The 18,507-nt window shown below is 40.2% G+C and overlaps 1 protein-coding gene across 1 annotated transcript in view; it reads right to left on the bottom strand.

The window, feature by feature from the left end:
- Positions 1-12,935: 12,935 nt before the first annotated feature.
- Positions 12,936-18,507, bottom strand: part of LOC128891349 (B-cell receptor CD22) — a 446,690-nt gene continuing 441,118 nt past the window's right edge. The window contains exon 11 of the mRNA XM_054150781.1: positions 12,936-16,662. Coding sequence (XP_054006756.1) covers positions 16,429-16,662 — 234 coding nt within the window. The 3' untranslated portion in view covers positions 12,936-16,428. The remainder of the gene's footprint in view (positions 16,663-18,507) is intronic.

The raw sequence follows: 18,507 nt of genomic DNA, 5'->3' as shown, positions 1-18,507 counted from the left end.
GTACCTTCAGAGTACAGGACAAAGTTGACACTATAAATAAAGTCTGAAAAGATACAAAGATCCAGTTCTGGAAGTCTAAATAATACACTGCTTCTTTTCGTTAATATTTAGTTAACGTGTTCCATGTTATTACCAACCTATATAAGTAAATAGAAAAATCCACTTAATATCTAAATAAGTAATACTTCATAATTTTATACATTCCTTTGGGAAGAAAAGTGTCCAAGAAAATAAGTAAAATAAAAGAAAATTATTTTTAGTGGTTGAAAGAGATGCCACATAGACAAGTACTCGAGGATCATCCTTTATTCGTCCATTCGCGTGACGAGAGACCACTTTTGTCCAGGATTTCTGCCTCTCTCCCTTTCCGTGCTCGAGGTAAACACTTTTTTCTTGTTTCGAGGTTGTGCGGTTGACCGAGAAAAAAATGTCCTCCAGGGTTGAAAACTCGCGCAACAGCTAATTTAATTTACTCTTCTGACGACTAGCGTGTTGTCCGACCGATTCGTTCGTCGGATTCCTCTATCGGAAATCTTTAAACGCGGCCCACTCGCACCCCCGTGCGAGTAAGCGGTCGAAAGTTGCGAACTGGATCCATTTCCTGTTAAATAACAAAAGTTTCGGGACCGTTCGCCTTCTCGCCGCAACGGAACTGTACACGAATTTAAAAGAGTCGCGCAAAGTATTACAAGACGCAGCTTATTTCCACGAGGAAATGAAACTTTTGCATGTTGAAGTGATATTTTTAGTGTTTATATTTAAACGACAGAGGAAGTAGGTAGGATTGTTTAAGAATAATAGATTGTAGGTGCTGGTTGAAACTAGGTTTAATAGAACAGTTTGTTTATAATCTAAGATGTAATTTTGCCTTTATCGTTCATAAATAAAGTTAAAGGAAACATTCACTGTTATACTGTCACATCTCATGTTTGTTATATTGTCATATCTAAAATAACAATGACGGTATGAGCATTTCCATTAGATTTCAAGTCTCAATTCCATAGTTTATAGAAATTAGAAAACAGTTAATAGTCATATTAACGATCCAGTTTGAAAATGTTGATGGTTGAGTTAACGCACAAATTAGACGTCATTTAGTATACACGTTGCGAAAAAAGATGGGTCGCGTGCGAGATGTTATCGTATCGACGTCGTTCTTGGTCAAAATGAGCCGCAGTCGCACGTGCATAATCGTTTCACGCGATACCGTGACTCGTGACTGAATCATTGCATACGAATGATAATGTGACATTGGCGTGGCGGTGCGATTACGACTTCAGCGTCGCAGAGATAAATTGCCAACCTGGTTTAACATCGACCTAGTCCTCCTGCCCTGGAAAGGCGTATTATCATTGTCAACACCGCGTTATCGACGCGAAAGCCAATGATGAAAGGAGACCGTGAAAATGTGTACTTGATCATCATCATGCGTAATGCGTTTCCCGCCGATTACATTGTCGAGTAATCTATTACGGTTTCTAGATGCCTGTACGAGCCTGTTACGAACATCTTCCTTTATAGATCGCCGTGTAATTAGAAATTGTCGATGAAAATTATTATATTGTAGCTTTGGGAAGTATTGTAGGATAAGTATTACTTAATAGTTATTAAAATTGTACTAGTTCAAAAAGGATTTCCTATTTCATGTGTGTGAAGATCTTAATGAAATTCTCTGTTTTATTTATTCTAGCAATTTCAGAAAATATCTGTCATACATCAGAAAATATTTGAAAATCAATATAAGTAATTATAACACAAAGAGACGACTTATTTGTATACAAATGTTTCGACTGTTCATGTACAGTCCCTGAGCTATAATTATCTACTGTTAATACGCAGTAAATTCCATAGTTCCGAAGCTATTTAATGACGCGACTCCCGTTTGCACGTCTCGCATTTGGCCTCGAGTGAAAAGGGTTAAATTCCATAGGTCGGGAAATCCCCGTCGCGTAACGTGTTGCGTGGCGCAACGCTCGATCCGAAGAAACGGATATCGAACACTCTCGTTGGCACGAAACTCGAAAGGAATTCATCCACGCTTGCTGGTCTCTATCGAATCGTACTATTCCGTCAATTCGAACGGGAAGTCTCTTTGTGCGACGGTTCATTGTTCGCCCGTCGAAGCGTCGAAGTTGTCTCGGTCCCGTGCCATGCGATACGAGTTGCATAAAAGGTGTAACCGGAACTTTCCGATCCCGCGGATAACTTTAACGAGAAATAAATAAATAAATCAAGTGGACGTCGATAAACGTTTCGAACGTCATCCGTCTCGTGGTTAGCCGCGATGATTTACGCCGCTTCTTTCAGCGAAGCTTCTTTCGAGCTTCGTGGCCGATGGAACCACCGTCGACCCTCTGTCGCTGCATGAAAATTGCGAACTTTGAGAAGATGATAAATTCGAAGGTTATTAATTTTTCTAGTTTAGGTGGGAGTACTATGCAGTTAAAAATTAGCACGATTGTGTACGTATGTAACACATATAGTCACAAAACTTAAGGAGATACTCTGGGCCAGGAATCTCAAAATTAGGGGGTTCTTCGTTAGTTTTATTTTCAATGAAGAACAAGGATCTTTCAGGACATCTACGTCTCATTTTATTGGTCGTTGTTTCTAGTTTTCAAAAATATACACAGCGTTAAAAAATTAATAACATGCTAAAATTAATTACAACGATTGTTAATAGAACTTCGTTATTTGATAGGTGTAGTTTACGAACACGATGTTACACGTTTGCCTAATCACTAACTTAAACATTCTATATTTTATCTGTCCTAAGGCCGTAGCGGTGTCTTTTGAAGCTGCAGTATGGGCTTAGCAACCCCGAGGTACCCGAGCTATAGGGGGGCCATTGGATCCCCACAGAGATGAGAAGCTATGAAATATAATGTTACAGTGGCCAGCCACGGTTAAGAAGGATGTAAACATAGTTTAAGTAAGAAGTGTAATTATGAAGTCGTTTAGTGTAATAACCACGCGAAAGTGGTTTATCACATAAATAAACATCAATCAATCAATAATCAATTCTAAAAGATTGAAACCTACAAGGACTACTTAACAAAAAACATACAGTCGCCTATCTCCTCATCCAATTGTTTCCGTTGTTTTCCAAATTCGACTAGGAATATATTATTCACTCCCATAAAAGGTAACAGGGGTTCAATCTAAAGGGTTCAGAGACGTTGTCAGTCGACCGCTCATAAATTCGCGAGCGTCGAGTCGGTCGAACGGAAAAGCTTCGCCCCTTATCTTCCGACGTATACGAAAGCTTATCTAACGGAATTATAGGCAGGGGTTGAAGCTGATCGAGAGATCCCTCGGACGATCGGATTGGATCTCGTCGTTCGCGATTGATTCCACTCGGGGAACGGGGAAACGTTATCGATGCAAGTTCAGCGAGGGAACTCGAGCGGAACGTCGAAACGACGCCTTTCGCAAACGTTGCTGCGCGTCGAACTTCGACAACAGGGAACATTTTCTTTACCCTACGTTCGCCACGATGAAACTGTTTACGAAACGCAAATTTTCAAATCTCTTCCGCTTCCGTTGGCCAGATTGCACGCTATTGGTCATCTAATGTGGGACGGTCTAGTCAAAAGTGAACAAGGAAATGGTAATCGGAGTGGTAAAGGTCTGATTAAATTATCATGATCGTTTATTTAACGTTTGGAGAGAAATGAAATTGAAGGTACACTCAAATTGGAGCCTTTTTTATTTCAGCAAGCAAAGGTTGGGCAATCTTTTTTCTCTGCGATATGATCCCATACCGACATAAGTTTCTCGCTCGGTTGCTTATCACTTTCGACGCAATTCGACGTTTTAATAATTCCCATAGGTGAAGAGCTTCGCATTCGGTTCGAAAATAGGGTCAAATTGTTTTTCCAATTGATAGAAATACTACGAAAATATGTTCATTTTCTGTACAGTCAGGAACAAAAGATATTTTTGCATACTCCCAGCACCAATGAGGGGCTAAAACCGATTTCACATCGAGCCATTGCTCATTCGGTTTCGTCGATTAGATTCATTATCGCGAGGAGCATCGTTCAATTCCAAACGACTCAGCGATGCAATCGAATTCAAATATTACCAAAAATGAAAAAGCACACTGAATCAACTACACCCAGCTTTATAGCATTTGGAAGCTGTCATGTCCTCGCTAAATTGCGACCACTTGACGAACCTTTAAAACAACGACGGTCGAACATGCGTCACGGGCGTGTGGAATGTAATAAACGCATCGATTTAGTTGTCGTCATAGCGGACATATAACATTTATTGCGAACGAATAAAGCACCGGCACGTCCACGACATAGTTCACCGACTGCGAGGCAACCTTGTCGAGATTTTTCGAAATTAAACGAACACGGCAATGGCCAGATACAGCAAGACCAGAGCCAGCCAGGCGCTCCTTCTCTCACAGCTCTCTGCTTTATTTTCTCTGTTCTCGCTTTTACCTTTCGCAACCCCCCCCCCCTCCCCATCCCCACCCTCATCCCTCTGCGTTCTCTTTTTTTCGTCGACTCATTCGCTCCTTCGTTTCTGTTTCTCCATTACTAACTCTCCCTCTCGTTCATCTCTTTTAGTGCACGAGCGCGGCCGCGCGAGCGCGCACCTTCCATTACGACCGTTTCCACCAATTTCGTCCAGCCACTCGTATATTTACGAGTAATAGTGGCTCCAAACCTTGCTAGTCAATATACACGGTGACCTGGAGTTAACACACTGCGCCTGACTCCAATCCTGAGGCTCTTTCGCGATACAATCGAATTGTTACGCGTCTCTGAATCAGTGGTCCACCAACCTTTTGTGTCACCGTGGCACGGAAAATGAAATGGTATTTTTTTGTGGAGCATGTTTCGCGACAGAGGGGCAGTGAAAATGTTAGCAGTAGAAGTCAGCTACCGAGTGAAACTATAGATTATAGTTGAAAATTACACCGAGTGGATAGTTAGGAAAATTGTGGAAGATTGTAAATGTCAAGTTTTGGAGACACTGAGGATATCTATATTCAAAGATTCGATGATTTACAGTAGAATCTATATTGTTATAGAAGATGGCGCAGAAACTGTTGACTCATACTACTGCAAGTATAGAGTACTTTTATTCGTCTTCATCCTCGAATACCGAATGAACAGCTATCTTCAGCAAATCTTTAATGAAATTGGTGTAAAGAGTATGTAGTTTGCTAGTGGGTCTGACTAATATGGGTACGATCTCCTTAATTGTATAGAATTCTAACGTAGTAGATTATACCCGTCACTAATCGGACTCGCCGACTTCGCGCCTATATCGTATGTAGAAGACTAATATCCTCTCATTTATTTGTTAAATAGAAAAGACGTAAACACGCAACCAACGAGAGGTTGGCCTGCAATCATTTTAGGGGTTATTAGTATCGCGTCATTTGTTATTTAGAACGCCGCGTATTTGTCGCTATGCGCCAGGAGATTAGCGCTTTTAATTAATGTCGCGTGCATGAGCGTGTTTCAGTGAGGCCGACGCGTGGCAAATTGACCGTAAAACGCAAAATCAGGTCCCCAGAATTATAAAAAAGTTGCTATTAAACAAATTTCGATGGAAAATACGCGCGAATAAAATTCATATTTTTTAATCTCGTCTTTTCATGGTACTACAAAAAAAAATGAGATTTTTGTGTGCTAATAAACTGGGATTAAAATTGACTCACTCTGCTCCAGCTCAAGCTGCAAAAATTATCTTAATTTCTAGACGGATTTACTCAAAATATTTCAAACTATTATCCTTGACTATCACTTGACCTTCTCTAGACAATTAACCTTTTGCACTCTTACGTCGAGTGTGACTCGACATTTTTTCATGTCCAAATCAGTAGGGAAGGCCTTAAACATATGATAAACATGATCGTTTAGATGGAAAGCCTCATTTCATTTTCGTACATCACGAAGGAAAACAAGGATTGTGCAGTTCGCTCGAATAGAAAAATTCCTGGAGGAAGAACAGGAATCAACTTTTTTTGTGAAACGTGTGAAAGGGAACCAGGATTGCATCCGGGAAATTGTTCCAAGAGATCTCATACTCTTGAAAATTACAAAATACAACGATAGTGTGAATAAAACTGTTTGTTTCTTTATTTATTTAAATTGCCTTATGTTTTAGATAAAGTAAATTTCGAAGTAAAACACACAAAAGCGTTGAGAGCTGCTGGTAATGAAATTGTAATATAATTCGGAGTGCAAAGGGTTAAAAATCGAATGCTCGCGAATATCAGGAAAATTTGTTCAGCGATTTTCGAAACATTTCCGAGACGCGCAGGAGCACATTGTCCCAGGTAGAAATCATTTCCCTTGTACCGTCCGAGTAAATTGGCAAAGTTTCCACGTTTTAACGCTCGCAACTTACCGTACCGACGTCGCCAGGTATAATTTGATATCCCTCGCGACACGGTTCAACCTCCTCGTTCTTCGTCTGCCTCCGCCAGGACGGAGGCTATTTTCACGGGACGATCTCAGTAAGCGAAGTCCTTCGCGGATTTCACGAGACGAGCCGGTAGAATGGACGAATTAACATTTAAAGCGCGATTTTACTCTGCCTCGTACCATCCCCCAGCCACCCCGTCCACGTTGCGCGCGCGTGCTTTCCCTTCGCGGCGACGTTCTTGCCCCAGTTGCGAAGACGCGAAACCTGGGCGACGGTTGGCTAACCAGCGGTAATGCATGGACCGGAAACTGCCCTCGATGGTTGCCGCTGCGCGAAGAATAGAGATCTCTCTGATTAGAGAGGCTGATCGCTAACGTTTCCTGGAGGGAACGTTCGTAATCGTAACCGGGAGGAAACGAGCTGTTCGCTCGACATGAACGTTTAGCAAAACGTTGGAGGAATTCGAGAGATTTTTGTAGTCGTGTCAATAGCTCGAAAGGGTTGTTGGAAAATCGTGCGGGGAAGTTCGGTAGTCGAATTTTTGTGAGGGATATGTGGCGATTGAAACGAAGTGGAATAGTTGGAATAGAAACTCTAATGAATTTTTTAAATTGAGTAGATAGGAAAATTCAGATAGCAACAATTTAATAGTTAAATTGGAACTAGATGTTTAAATAGGCCGTGTGGCGCTAGGAATTCAGGTCTAGAAATTAGAAATAATACAGTTTTAATTTCATTAAGTGGTTGTTTTTCATCGAATTATGAAATTTCTCAAATATGTAAGGTGTTTCAAGATGACACCAACAAATTAGCATTGGTGAAAGAGGATATCAAAAAGATCATTGTTTGTAAATAAACTCTGCATCGAGAATTTCTAGGTACGGCGCTATGCGACGTTTAGCTTAAGCGTTGATGCATCCGTTGGCGTAAGAGTGTTTCTATCCGTGTCATGTTTGTTTACCTACAATATTTACATTTAGTAACGCACGAGGATACGAAGTGGCTGTACTGTTAACGTACCCGAGGTAAGCAACGATAACTTCTTTGAACTTCTGAAACTATCAATGCCACTGCTGTATATTTCGAAAATAGAACTTTTTCGCTATGTTCTATAAAAATAACAATCCCTTGCACTATAATTTAATGGAGCCAACTGTTAAAGTTCTAATAACTTCGAAATGAATAAATATACCGATTCCGAGCTCGGATTCACGAAAATTTATGTTTTCGACGCTCCGCGTTTCTCTTCTTTCTGTAAATGAAACTCTGACGATTTATATCGACGTCTGATTGGTAGATAGGCACGTACAGCCGAGATTCGGTGTATTTTCTTAACAGATTAAAATCTCTTCCCGGGGAAAATTATATTCGGGGATTCTTGGCGGTGAGTCAGCACGTTTCCTCGTCGGGTTTAGCTTTAATCTCGCCGGATACGGAGCAAGCCGATCCTCCTAATACATAATGGATCCCTAAGGCCTAAGGGCGAAGGTTCGTCCAATCGGATTAATGGCGTCGGCAGCACTTTTCTCGGACTAAATAATGCTACTGGTATTCGATGCATGCTGGCCCTATTCTCCCTTACGCCGTTTCTCTTCCAAGTGCAAGAAGACAATCTCAGACAGGGACATCTACAAGCAACGTAGTTTAAAAAAAAAATCTAGAAAAATGTTGACATGTCAATCGTGTAAGAGCAAGGAATATTTTTCGTATTCTTACTCATTTCACTTTTTTTTTTATATCGAATTATTGTGTTCCGCTCTAGAGTTCGACAAAGTTCGAGGTACATCTAAATAAGTATATTTTATTATTTTATATGCATATTCACGTATACATTCACGTTCATAATTATTCTTTCCATAATATATTTTTAAAGTTTATTATACCATTCTTCCTTTACTCATTTTACAATTTTCGAATATTATGAACGTTGTACATCTGGTTTCATTTATTGTAACCCAACTAAATGTAACTATATTCATAAAATTATTCCTCCTCAAGGTTCACTCAAGTTGTCCCTACAGTGATTTTCATTTTCAAAACTCAACCTTTCTATTTGCCATCAAGTAATTACTGTATCTTTGGTTGCGAAATATTTACCAAGGAAGACCCAACAGACAAGGTCGCTAAAGAAATATTTAAAAAAATCAATATAATTGAAGCATCGAGCGTAATCGACCAAAATCATTTCTGCCGATAAGGGTGGCGACTTTGAAATGGCACCCGCGCGGGAAGTACTCTAGGAACGTCCCTGAGCACCTGCAATATCTCGGATCGCGCGCGATCCGCTATCTCCCGACGACAGCTCTGAGAAATACACGTATTCGCTGGATCCTCTATTTGTACATTGAGTTATCGCGCGTTTCTCGACTCGCTATCATATTTCCTCCAACCCCCACTTCCCCCCAGACCTTCTCTTCCATTTCTTCTACTTCTTCCACCCGGCCCGTTCTTAGATAAAATCTCGCAATTTATTTCCTATTTTCCCGGCATAACTCTCGAAGTCGTCAACAGGGAAGTTTGTTTCCACGGGGCTGTTATCCGAGCAACGGACGTCTCATTGTGAGCCGTTGAATCGCGAGCGATTCGTGTTCGAGGGCACAGAAGAGACTCGAGTCAACCCTTGCGCGAGCGAAATGGTCCTCCTCTTTGTCCTTTATCTTGGCACGCTTCCGGTTACTCGTTTTCAGCTCCTCCAGCCTATTATCACTGCCAAGAAAAGGAAAAGACGGACGAGAGAGGACTCTGGGGATGTCTCGTCGGATCTGGAAACAAGTGTAGCAATGGAAATCTGTACCATACGCTTATTATACAGGGTGGCTCACATAACTCTTAACAGCTCAATATCTCGAAAACTATATCATCGGTTTGAAAGGTCTTGGTCTTAAATTGCATGGATCTAAAGGGCCTTTCTAACTATATAAACGTGACATAATTTGACAAAAAAGTGTTTAAGACATTTATACCGATATTTTCTGCCACCCTTAAATAAGTTCCATTAACTTTACCTCAGGAGTCTCGAGACGATGAAGCATAGTTATGCCACTCGATTACGAATCCAAACAATTTTACCAACACTACATAATATACAACGAATGAAACACCCTGTCTCGCGAGTAGTATTCGAACCTGCGAAACAGACCTCGGGTATTCAAATCGACTCTCATTCACGAGCACCCACCCACCTACCCACACAGAGCTTATAGCCATTACTAACAAGTAACTACCCATTCTCGCGGCAATATTACTAACATTTGTCTTGAGCCACCCCCTCCGGTTCGCACTTTCGCGGAAAATCAAGTTCATCCTACGGGCAGACAATTAACAAGGGGGCGGAGATCTTCAATGTGCCCTATTTCACCAGGAGCGAAGCGAAGGGGTTAGCAGGGGGCGGGGGAGGCGTACAACGCCTACGCGGAGCCAGTAAATTACTCTTAACTTCTCCGAGGGTAAAAATTACGGAGTTGTAAGGCCAGTAACCGAGGAGGGCTTAAAATGGCTCCCCTTCCGGTGCGTCTCCTTCCACCCTTACCCGCGAGGAACCATAATTCTCGCGCTATCTACGCGGAGACTGCTTCTCTCCTTGCTTGGTTCCGTAGGCTCGTGGGAATCGCTCGTCATTTATTTATTTTCTCACGTCCGGGGTGAGGCCAGTGGAATTCCGCAAAGGACAGACTCGCGGACGTGCGCGAGCCCTGGATTGGCTATCCGGGAACGATTTTCGCGAACTCAATTATTTCGCGACTCACCCTGGCCGTGACACGCAGAGAACAGGGTTTGTCTCCGAAACGGGGGCAAGCTGCATCTCCTGGAAAAGGGTAAATATTGAGGTTGGGATGGAGATGAATCTTATAGGAGACTATTTTTGTTGTTGTAAGTTGAGGTTGTAATGAGAAATGATGAAGTAAATTGAAAACGCGGGTCTAATGCTCTTAACTTGAAAGTATCCCTTTTTACTTTAATAGACGATAAAGAAAAATACAACAACAATCGGATTTATTATTCAAAATGAGGTTGAAATTGATGCGTGAAAAATTCGTTGAAAAACGTAGCTGTGTCTGTTCAGGTACTATTTATTGTTTAGAATAATATACATCTGTATTGACGGTGAATGTAAACATTATTCTTTACGAGAATATATACAGTCAGTCGTTTTATCGAGATCGGTTCGTACAGTTTCATTATAAATATGTACATAATTAAACTTTACACTTGTTTGTATTTATATGATGAAATATTTATTTGAAAATATCGAACATACCATTTAATTTAGACAGATTTCTTTAATAGACATGACAGGTATAAATATTGATGCTACTGACTGTATATTTTGATGTTTGGTTCAGGTTTTCTTTAGTATGTACAAAAATGTAACTGATTATTTGTTTCAAGGTAACAAATTCCCACTAATCTTGCGTCGATGTGCTCCTAATATCACAACCTTCATTTTACAACCCCTTCTCAAGAATATTTTATGAAAAAAAAGTACATGAGAACGTCATTCGATGCATTTCATGCAACGAGGACTACCTTTGGAGCCACGTGACCTTTTCTCTCGAATCACTACTCAATGTAACGTACAATAAAGGATTTATTCGGGGAAGCAGTTTCAAGTGGTTTACATTGTATAAACTGTTTGGTAAGAAGAAAGGGAGTGTTTGTAAGACGTTGAGCCATTAAAATCTGTGCTTTACAGTGGACAGTTGTCATCAAGCACTGAGTATTCCGCTCACAAATTAACATTTAAGGTCAAAATATCAACTGATTAGTTTTTGCTAAAAGAAATAGTGATTTATTTCGAGGAGTTTTTGCAGAATCGTTTCAGATTGAATTTAGAATTCATAAATTTCACTTGATTTAATCGAGGGTAATTCGACATCGATAACGAGGAAATTCAGTTCAGGGACTGCCATCGGTTCTTCGGCTTCTCGAAGTTTCGCGAACACGCGAAGGTGAATGCCTGTTTCTCCACTGTTTCGCGGAACAACGGCTTCGTCCCAGTGTTCTTTCTTTTCGGCTCGCTTTTTTCCGAAGGGAAACCTTGTCGCGTTTAAGCAAAGAAATACACGGTTGCGTAACAGCGAGTATTTCACAACCACTTCACGTGACTCTATTAGCATGTTCGCAGTAGCGTACCGGGTCTCGTTACTTTTATTACCCCCGTCGTTGGCTGGTTTTATTCTTCATTTTCGCGAGTCTCCTTGGTCGCCGAGAACAATCTTCCACGAACGACGCAGTTCCCTTTATTGATATGAATGTTTAAACGTGCACCTGCCCCGAGTATAAACAATACATTTGAGTTTAGGGGTGAGATGCGAAAATCCACTTATGTTTCCCATTTGGCGCTAATTTGTATGCATATTCATATCGGAAACTGTGGCTTGGGTCCTCGAGACGCGTTCAACCTTTTATCGCGAACAAATTAATTCGATATAGGATCTTGATAGCGTGATGTAAAAGGTACGATCGAGGCACCTGGTTGTTTAAATTGTACCTGTCAGTTTTGAATATTTTACATCCTTTAAAAGTTGTAAATTTCTGAACGGTAACAATGAAGAACGTGGGTGAGCGCAGGTATGTTATTAATACATAGTAGCAAACGTAATTAGAAGCTCTATCAAGACTTCAAAAATGATTGAAAATGAACGCTAAAAAATTTTAAGTACTTAGTTTTCTAGAAGCAGGAATACATAATGCTTTCACACGATTATTCATAACCACGTTAGTAAAATAAATTGAGTATGCTGACGATTGAGTTAGCGTTAAAATTAGTGTTACTTTACCTCTTTCCCGAGAAGTTCGTGACTTGTATCAGCAACATGGTTCCTCCCTTGCTTATTAAGTCGTAGGTATTCGACGAAACGTCGGAAGAGAAACGTTGAAGTAAAAAGTAATGAAAAGCACTACGTTCTTAAATGGTAGATTCGAAGCATCGACAAAAACGATTTCAGGGAAAATAACTGTGAGACTGAGTGCTCTGCTGAATGGAATCGCGTGATTTCTTTGTGAAAGTAATTTGTCTACTTCTCGCTCCTCTTTTGCCTGTCCGAAATGAAGAAGGGTCTGCATGATTGATTTTCCATTATTTTAAAGACCTAATTTCTGTTAACCATCCATGGATTTTGTCACTTTGCATAAATAGAAGCTTCAGTTGTATCTTACTAATCGAATTCATTGCATTTATTGTGATTGGGATTAAGAATGCAATTTTCTTTAGTCGATATAAAATTTGTTCAGTTTTGTTTTGAAAATTGTTAAGGAGTCTTATTCCTAAACACATTTTGTAATTAAAAGAGCAAAACAATCAAATTAATTCAATTTATCTCAGAATGATAGATACGAATAGAAGTACTCACCTTTTAGCCTAATTAAAAGAAAACAAAATGTAAAATCGAACAAAAGCAAATTTAATTAATCCCCGAAATTTTATTTAATAATACACCAGAAGGAAACAAGAGGTATCAACCTCATAATTTATCCTACTTAAACATACATTTCTTCCGGACCTTTTGGAATGATTGATTAACAAAAGAACACACGAGTATTGTAAATATCATTTATTGGACTTTTAGGCGTCATGGGGTACAACGATTACATCACGTTGCTTATTTGTAACACCTAAGCAAATCGACAAAGGAGAAACGAAACGATAAAAAAGAGACGTCTGATCCATCGCGTAGACTAAATGATACATCAAAGGATTTACCAGGTAAATTTCGTCTCGCGTGTCTATGAGCAATACCGACCATAGGTGCAAATTAGGCGAACGTTCGAACGATGCTACGCATTGCAGCCGGTACGCGTTAGAAAAATTAGGAACCACCGCGATCCACGGATACTTCACGCAACGATATTATTCATCCTGAAGGAACTGGAACGATCGAAACGAGACGCTACGATTATACGATTATACAATCGGTAAATCCACGGAGGACAACGATGTCACACGCTTTCACGCAAATGTTCTTCTCCTTATCTCCCGCTTCGTCATTTCTCCCTAAATACAAATACAGCCACCGTCAACTTTTATTTATTATTATTATTATTTTTTTCTTTTTAGATTCATTTAGGACGTTCGTCTTGGGAGGGAGTTGAGGGGGGTTTTTGGGGAAAGTGTACAGAGAGCGCAGGTTATTGTTAACGATCCTCATTTGAAACGTTGAAAACTGAAACCTCTTCCTCGCTCCTTGCTTGTCCCGCGAAAGAGTGAAAATTAACGATGATGATCGATACACGACATCCGGGGGAGGGGGGGAAGGCGAACGAGAACTTATGGCTAAATAAAACTTTATAAAAATATATCAACGAATAATAAATATATCTCTAACAGCGTCACTGTATAATTCGTCATACATAGCCGTCGGTGTACGATAGCCTATGCATTTACAATCACTATATACACGCTATTTAGTACTACTTACCTAAAATAATATACAACAATGTACTTCTTTTAATCTTCCTATTTCTTTCGGGAATACCTCTTATTTGTTTGTTGTATCGTTTCGTTCAACTTCGACTTTCCTCGCGCTTCGGTGTCCCATGCCGCGTTCGCGTCGCTCGTCTTTCGTTTTCGCCTCGCACGTCCTGGAAAACTATTGTTCCCCGTCGTCGTGAAACAATTACACGCGTCGAACGAAGCGACGTTCGCTCGTTTCTGGCGCTCGTCGTTCCGCGAAAACAGGAATGAAAAATTGGTCTTCTGTTCGACTCACACCGGCACCACGGGTTTCCCTTCCTAGTCGCACGTCGTCGTTACCTTACAAATAAACTATACAAATATTTACACGTGCCCCGCGTCCCGCGATTCCTCACGCTGGGAGAGCCAATCGGAGGCTTGACAATCAGTTTGCTGGGGACAGCGTCGAAGAACGGCCATTTCCGGCGGTTAGTGAAAAAGAAAAATTTTTATTTAGCGTGTTACACATATCAAGAAATCAAGAAACTCGAGTAGTTTCACTTAGTTAGTAAACGGTTAATCACTTTTTTTTGGGAGGGGGGGGGGGGAGCGGAGGGTTGTATTAGACAAGTGGAGGATTGGAATTTGATACCAAGGACATTTAATCATGCTTGAAGGTTGCGTGGTTAAGGGATGATTGCAAATTTAAATTTTTATCATTTTTAAGTAAAACGATTTTTACCATATTTGAGGTGAGATAGAGATACAAATTGGGTAGATTTTATTTTAATGATTGGTCTTCTTGTGATCGAGTTTGAGGACTTGTTTGGAAATTAAAATTATTTCAAGACACTAGAAGATTTCAGAGTTTGATTGGAAAATTCAAGGAGTCATAATAATTCGATATAAATGTCAAGGATGTGCAGGTGCTGTATAATAATTTTTCTTTTTTAAGAAGTACCAAGAATGGCAATTTTTAGACACTGTCCTTTACCATCGCGCAACGATACGTCTTCCTCGGCCAATGGCGCCGTGTTTCTCTGATTTAATCCTTATGCCAATGCTCTAGAAGTCGTAGCAACTTTTCTTCAAATATTTCGGTTGTTCATAGCTACACATTGAAAGTCCAGGATAACCCAGTACCTATAAGGTTGTTATTTCTATATAAGATGGTTCTAGTTACCTAGTCAGACAGTTCGACGCAGAGATAGAAAAAATTGCAAAGGAAGTTTTATATAATTGAACAATTTTTATTACCCTGTTGCTATTATAAACTGATTCCTTGCAACAGATTGATTCATAGAAACAAATTAAATAGTGTCATTAAAAAGAGGTGTAATTTTTGCAACGATACATTTGAGAAGAACGTCGTTAAGGATAAATAAGTATTTTATTTATTCCCAAAATAGGTTAAGGAAGTTCCCTGTTGATTAAATCATAATAGGGAGATATCCTGGTTGTTGACGTAACGTAAAACTTCTGATTATCGACATAAGGGTTAATACTAGAGAAAGATCATCGATAAACGCGCCTCGGTTCGTCTGCTTCCCGTTTCAAGGAATAAAGGCTGTCAACAATGAAACTAAAAGGTGATATCGATGAAATAAACATACACGGTCGCTACCTCGATTCGATCGTCTATACCAGGGGCCGGCAAATCTTTTGGATATTGGCCGAATAGTACAAATTTTGAGCTTCGCGACCCAAGAGCCAATATCGAGGAAATTATCTACATAATTACATACGAGATTGAAGAAGGAAATTTATACAGTTTCTTTTTTGTATTATCAATATGTAAGTACGGGATACAGTTGCATTTACACAGTTTTTTGAGATTTTTCGATTTTTTTTTTTTATAACACGCCAGCGAAGAGCACAAGTTCCCTCGATAAATACATAAAATCCACATACCTAACGGGGCCAGATGCGACCTCGAATTATCGTTTGCCGGCCCTCGATCTACGCTTATCGCCGTTTATCAGCTAGAAAATCCCTAAGACAAGAGTATCCGAAATATCTCGCGACGAGATCCACGATTGAGGTACGTCGAGGCCGGATCATCGTCGTAGTCGGAAGCTTCGATCGTCTCGACAACGACAGGGTCGACGAAAGGCTTCTCGCGCAACATCAGAACTACCAATTGGGTCCCAAAACTCACCCATCCATTTCAAACTTCATTTTCGAATCATTCATTCACCAACATCCCTTTTACCCTCGCATTTTTCGACCCTCATCGAAATAGGTAATTAATTATATCCGTAAATCGATTCGCTCCTCTCCACCCCTAATTTCGAAGCTACTATACCATGTATAATAATATTTGTTACTCTCGGTAGTTCTAGTGTCCATAAAAAAAAAAAGAAAAGAAAAGAAAAATGCGGAACACCTTTCGCGCCTTTCATCGAACTCCACGCTGAATTCGACGTCCTAGAGTTAATATTCGTTTCTGTCGTACAGTTAATTCTCTCCCTTTGGCTTCTTCGTTTCTTTTTTTTTTTTTTATATATTATTTACAATCGTCATAGTTTCGGAAATACTGACGGACCTCTTCCCCTATGGTCGCGCGAAGAGGATGGCCGCGTTCGATTCTATCGTTCGTTCCGAGAAAGAGCGTTTTCGCGCAATCTGATGGCTGGCCCTCAGCGTCGGTGCTCCTGCAGGATGGCCAGAGCCAGACAAAGCGACAGGCAAGTGAGGCTCGTTGACCGGAAGTGAGCGTGACTGTACTCGGAGGCCCGTGTCACGTTCAACAGAACGGAAGCGTCCGTGATCCCTTCCGACGAGCGCACCAGCAGCAACCATTCGCCAGCGTGCGACCATTGGATCGTGTCGAAGCTCAGGACCGCCCTGTAACAGGACTCCGTTCCTCCGTCCTGCAACGGTAAACAGGAAAACGTGCGTCATTGACGAACCAGATAATTAACGGCAAAGTGCGAATGTTTATATTGGCGAAGTACGCGGGGAACTGATCCAACAATGCTCTGGTAGTTCGAGCAAAAATTATTATTTGCAATAATTTACTTCGAGAAACTATGGTTCGCGTTTTCCTCGGTAGACGAATGTAATGGACTCTCGATTGTAACGAAGCTTTATCTAATTTAGAATTGTAGGTTTCGAAATTAAAAATTTAACGTTACTCGATAGATAAAAGGATAAGAATTTTCTATAACCAAGGATCCAGAAATAAAATTATTGTGGAGCTTTAAATAATTTCACGTTTGCTTTGGCAAGTCACGCAAACAAACATGTATCGGTTGGAAATATGTAGGTACAGCATGTTTTATTTTCGACCTTTCTCCCCGTGGTATTTTTATGTTTTTTTTTCGATCTGTGGTATATTTCACCATACCACGTTGTGTCTTTGATTCATAAATATTATATTTTATGGTTCCTCTTTTTAGACACTTCGAAATGATCTCATACGAAGATAGATAGATATATAAAATAACGTAACACAAGTACCGTATAATAAAGCACACCACGATTAACAAGCCAATTCAGGTTTATTAGAATTTCTGACACCAACTTTCATTTTCATTAAAGTTACCAAAGTATTTTTAAGTACACGTGTCGTATATAACTAATATTACAACAATGTTGAGCCTCAATGTTTGAGGTATTACAAGAATTATCATCGAATGCGATAGAAATCTGAGTTTCATATAGGCAGCATTGATCTTGGCTCTTTAAACTGATTCAAACAAAGCCCTTATTAAACTTGGAATTTAATGCTTTAAGCGACAGCTAAATTCCTGCTCCGAAGCTGTTCGACTCCCTCCCTCCCCCTCCCAGGAATGTTTTTATCGCGTAATGCTCATTAACTCTCTACTCGATAACGTCGATTCGACTGCCTTCCTTATCTACCAGCGATTCCGTTTAGGTTCTTACGTTCAAACTTTCGCGTGAAACTGAAAACTTCCTGCGTCGTCCTACGCTTCAATTGTCCATATCACCTCTGATTTCCATCGGGTTTTTTTTTCTCTCCTTCTAGCTGGCCTTTTATTACTCACTTTTTCTCCTGGATCTCACTTTTCTGCGGGATCGTCGACATTTTTCTACTTCAACTTTCGCAGACATTCGCGATAAAGTCGAGTGTATTAAATCAGGCTGGTGCAGAACTACCGATTTCGTATCCGATGGAAGCATAAATGTACTTTTCGAATCACCTGTGTCGATTATAGTAAGAATAATAGAAAACTACTGCTAGATGGTACAGAAAATTGAGTATCTAATCTAGCAGTGGAAATGATTTAAATTCATAAACTTATACGTCTGATAAAAGTGAAACGAAATCGGGATAGTGTTCCCTCGATCGCGTTGAGGATAATTCTAAAACAAAGAGTCTAAACAACCGAATAATGGCTCGAAATAACATTATCTCAACAGTGATGGATGAAATATTTCCGTAAATTGCCAGGCATCGTTCTCGAGTCACCTCGCGTAAAGACGCTGGCAAAAGTCAAATAAAGGTAAGAAAGGCAATTTCCACATTTTACCCGCGTTAAGAGCGAACCGGGGTCTCGAAATTCTGCGTTCGGTTATTTGAATTTCTCAGCAATTGCCGTTGAATTCTTCCGAATAAAGTCTCCGTCTCCTTTACTCATCAAATAAACCATTGAATCTCGCAGTCTTAAGAGCCATTCGGAATTCTAACCCGATCCTAAAGACCTTCATAATGCATGCCCGCGGGAGAATTACGTTTGCGTAATTGAATCGAG

Source organism: Hylaeus anthracinus, unplaced genomic scaffold (genome assembly GCF_026225885.1).
Source record: "Hylaeus anthracinus isolate JK02 unplaced genomic scaffold, UHH_iyHylAnth1.0_haploid 12001, whole genome shotgun sequence".
NCBI lineage: Eukaryota > Metazoa > Arthropoda > Insecta > Hymenoptera > Colletidae > Hylaeus > Hylaeus anthracinus.
The sequence above is the reverse complement of the archived record's forward strand: the minus strand, read 5'-3'. Positions and strand labels throughout refer to the sequence as shown.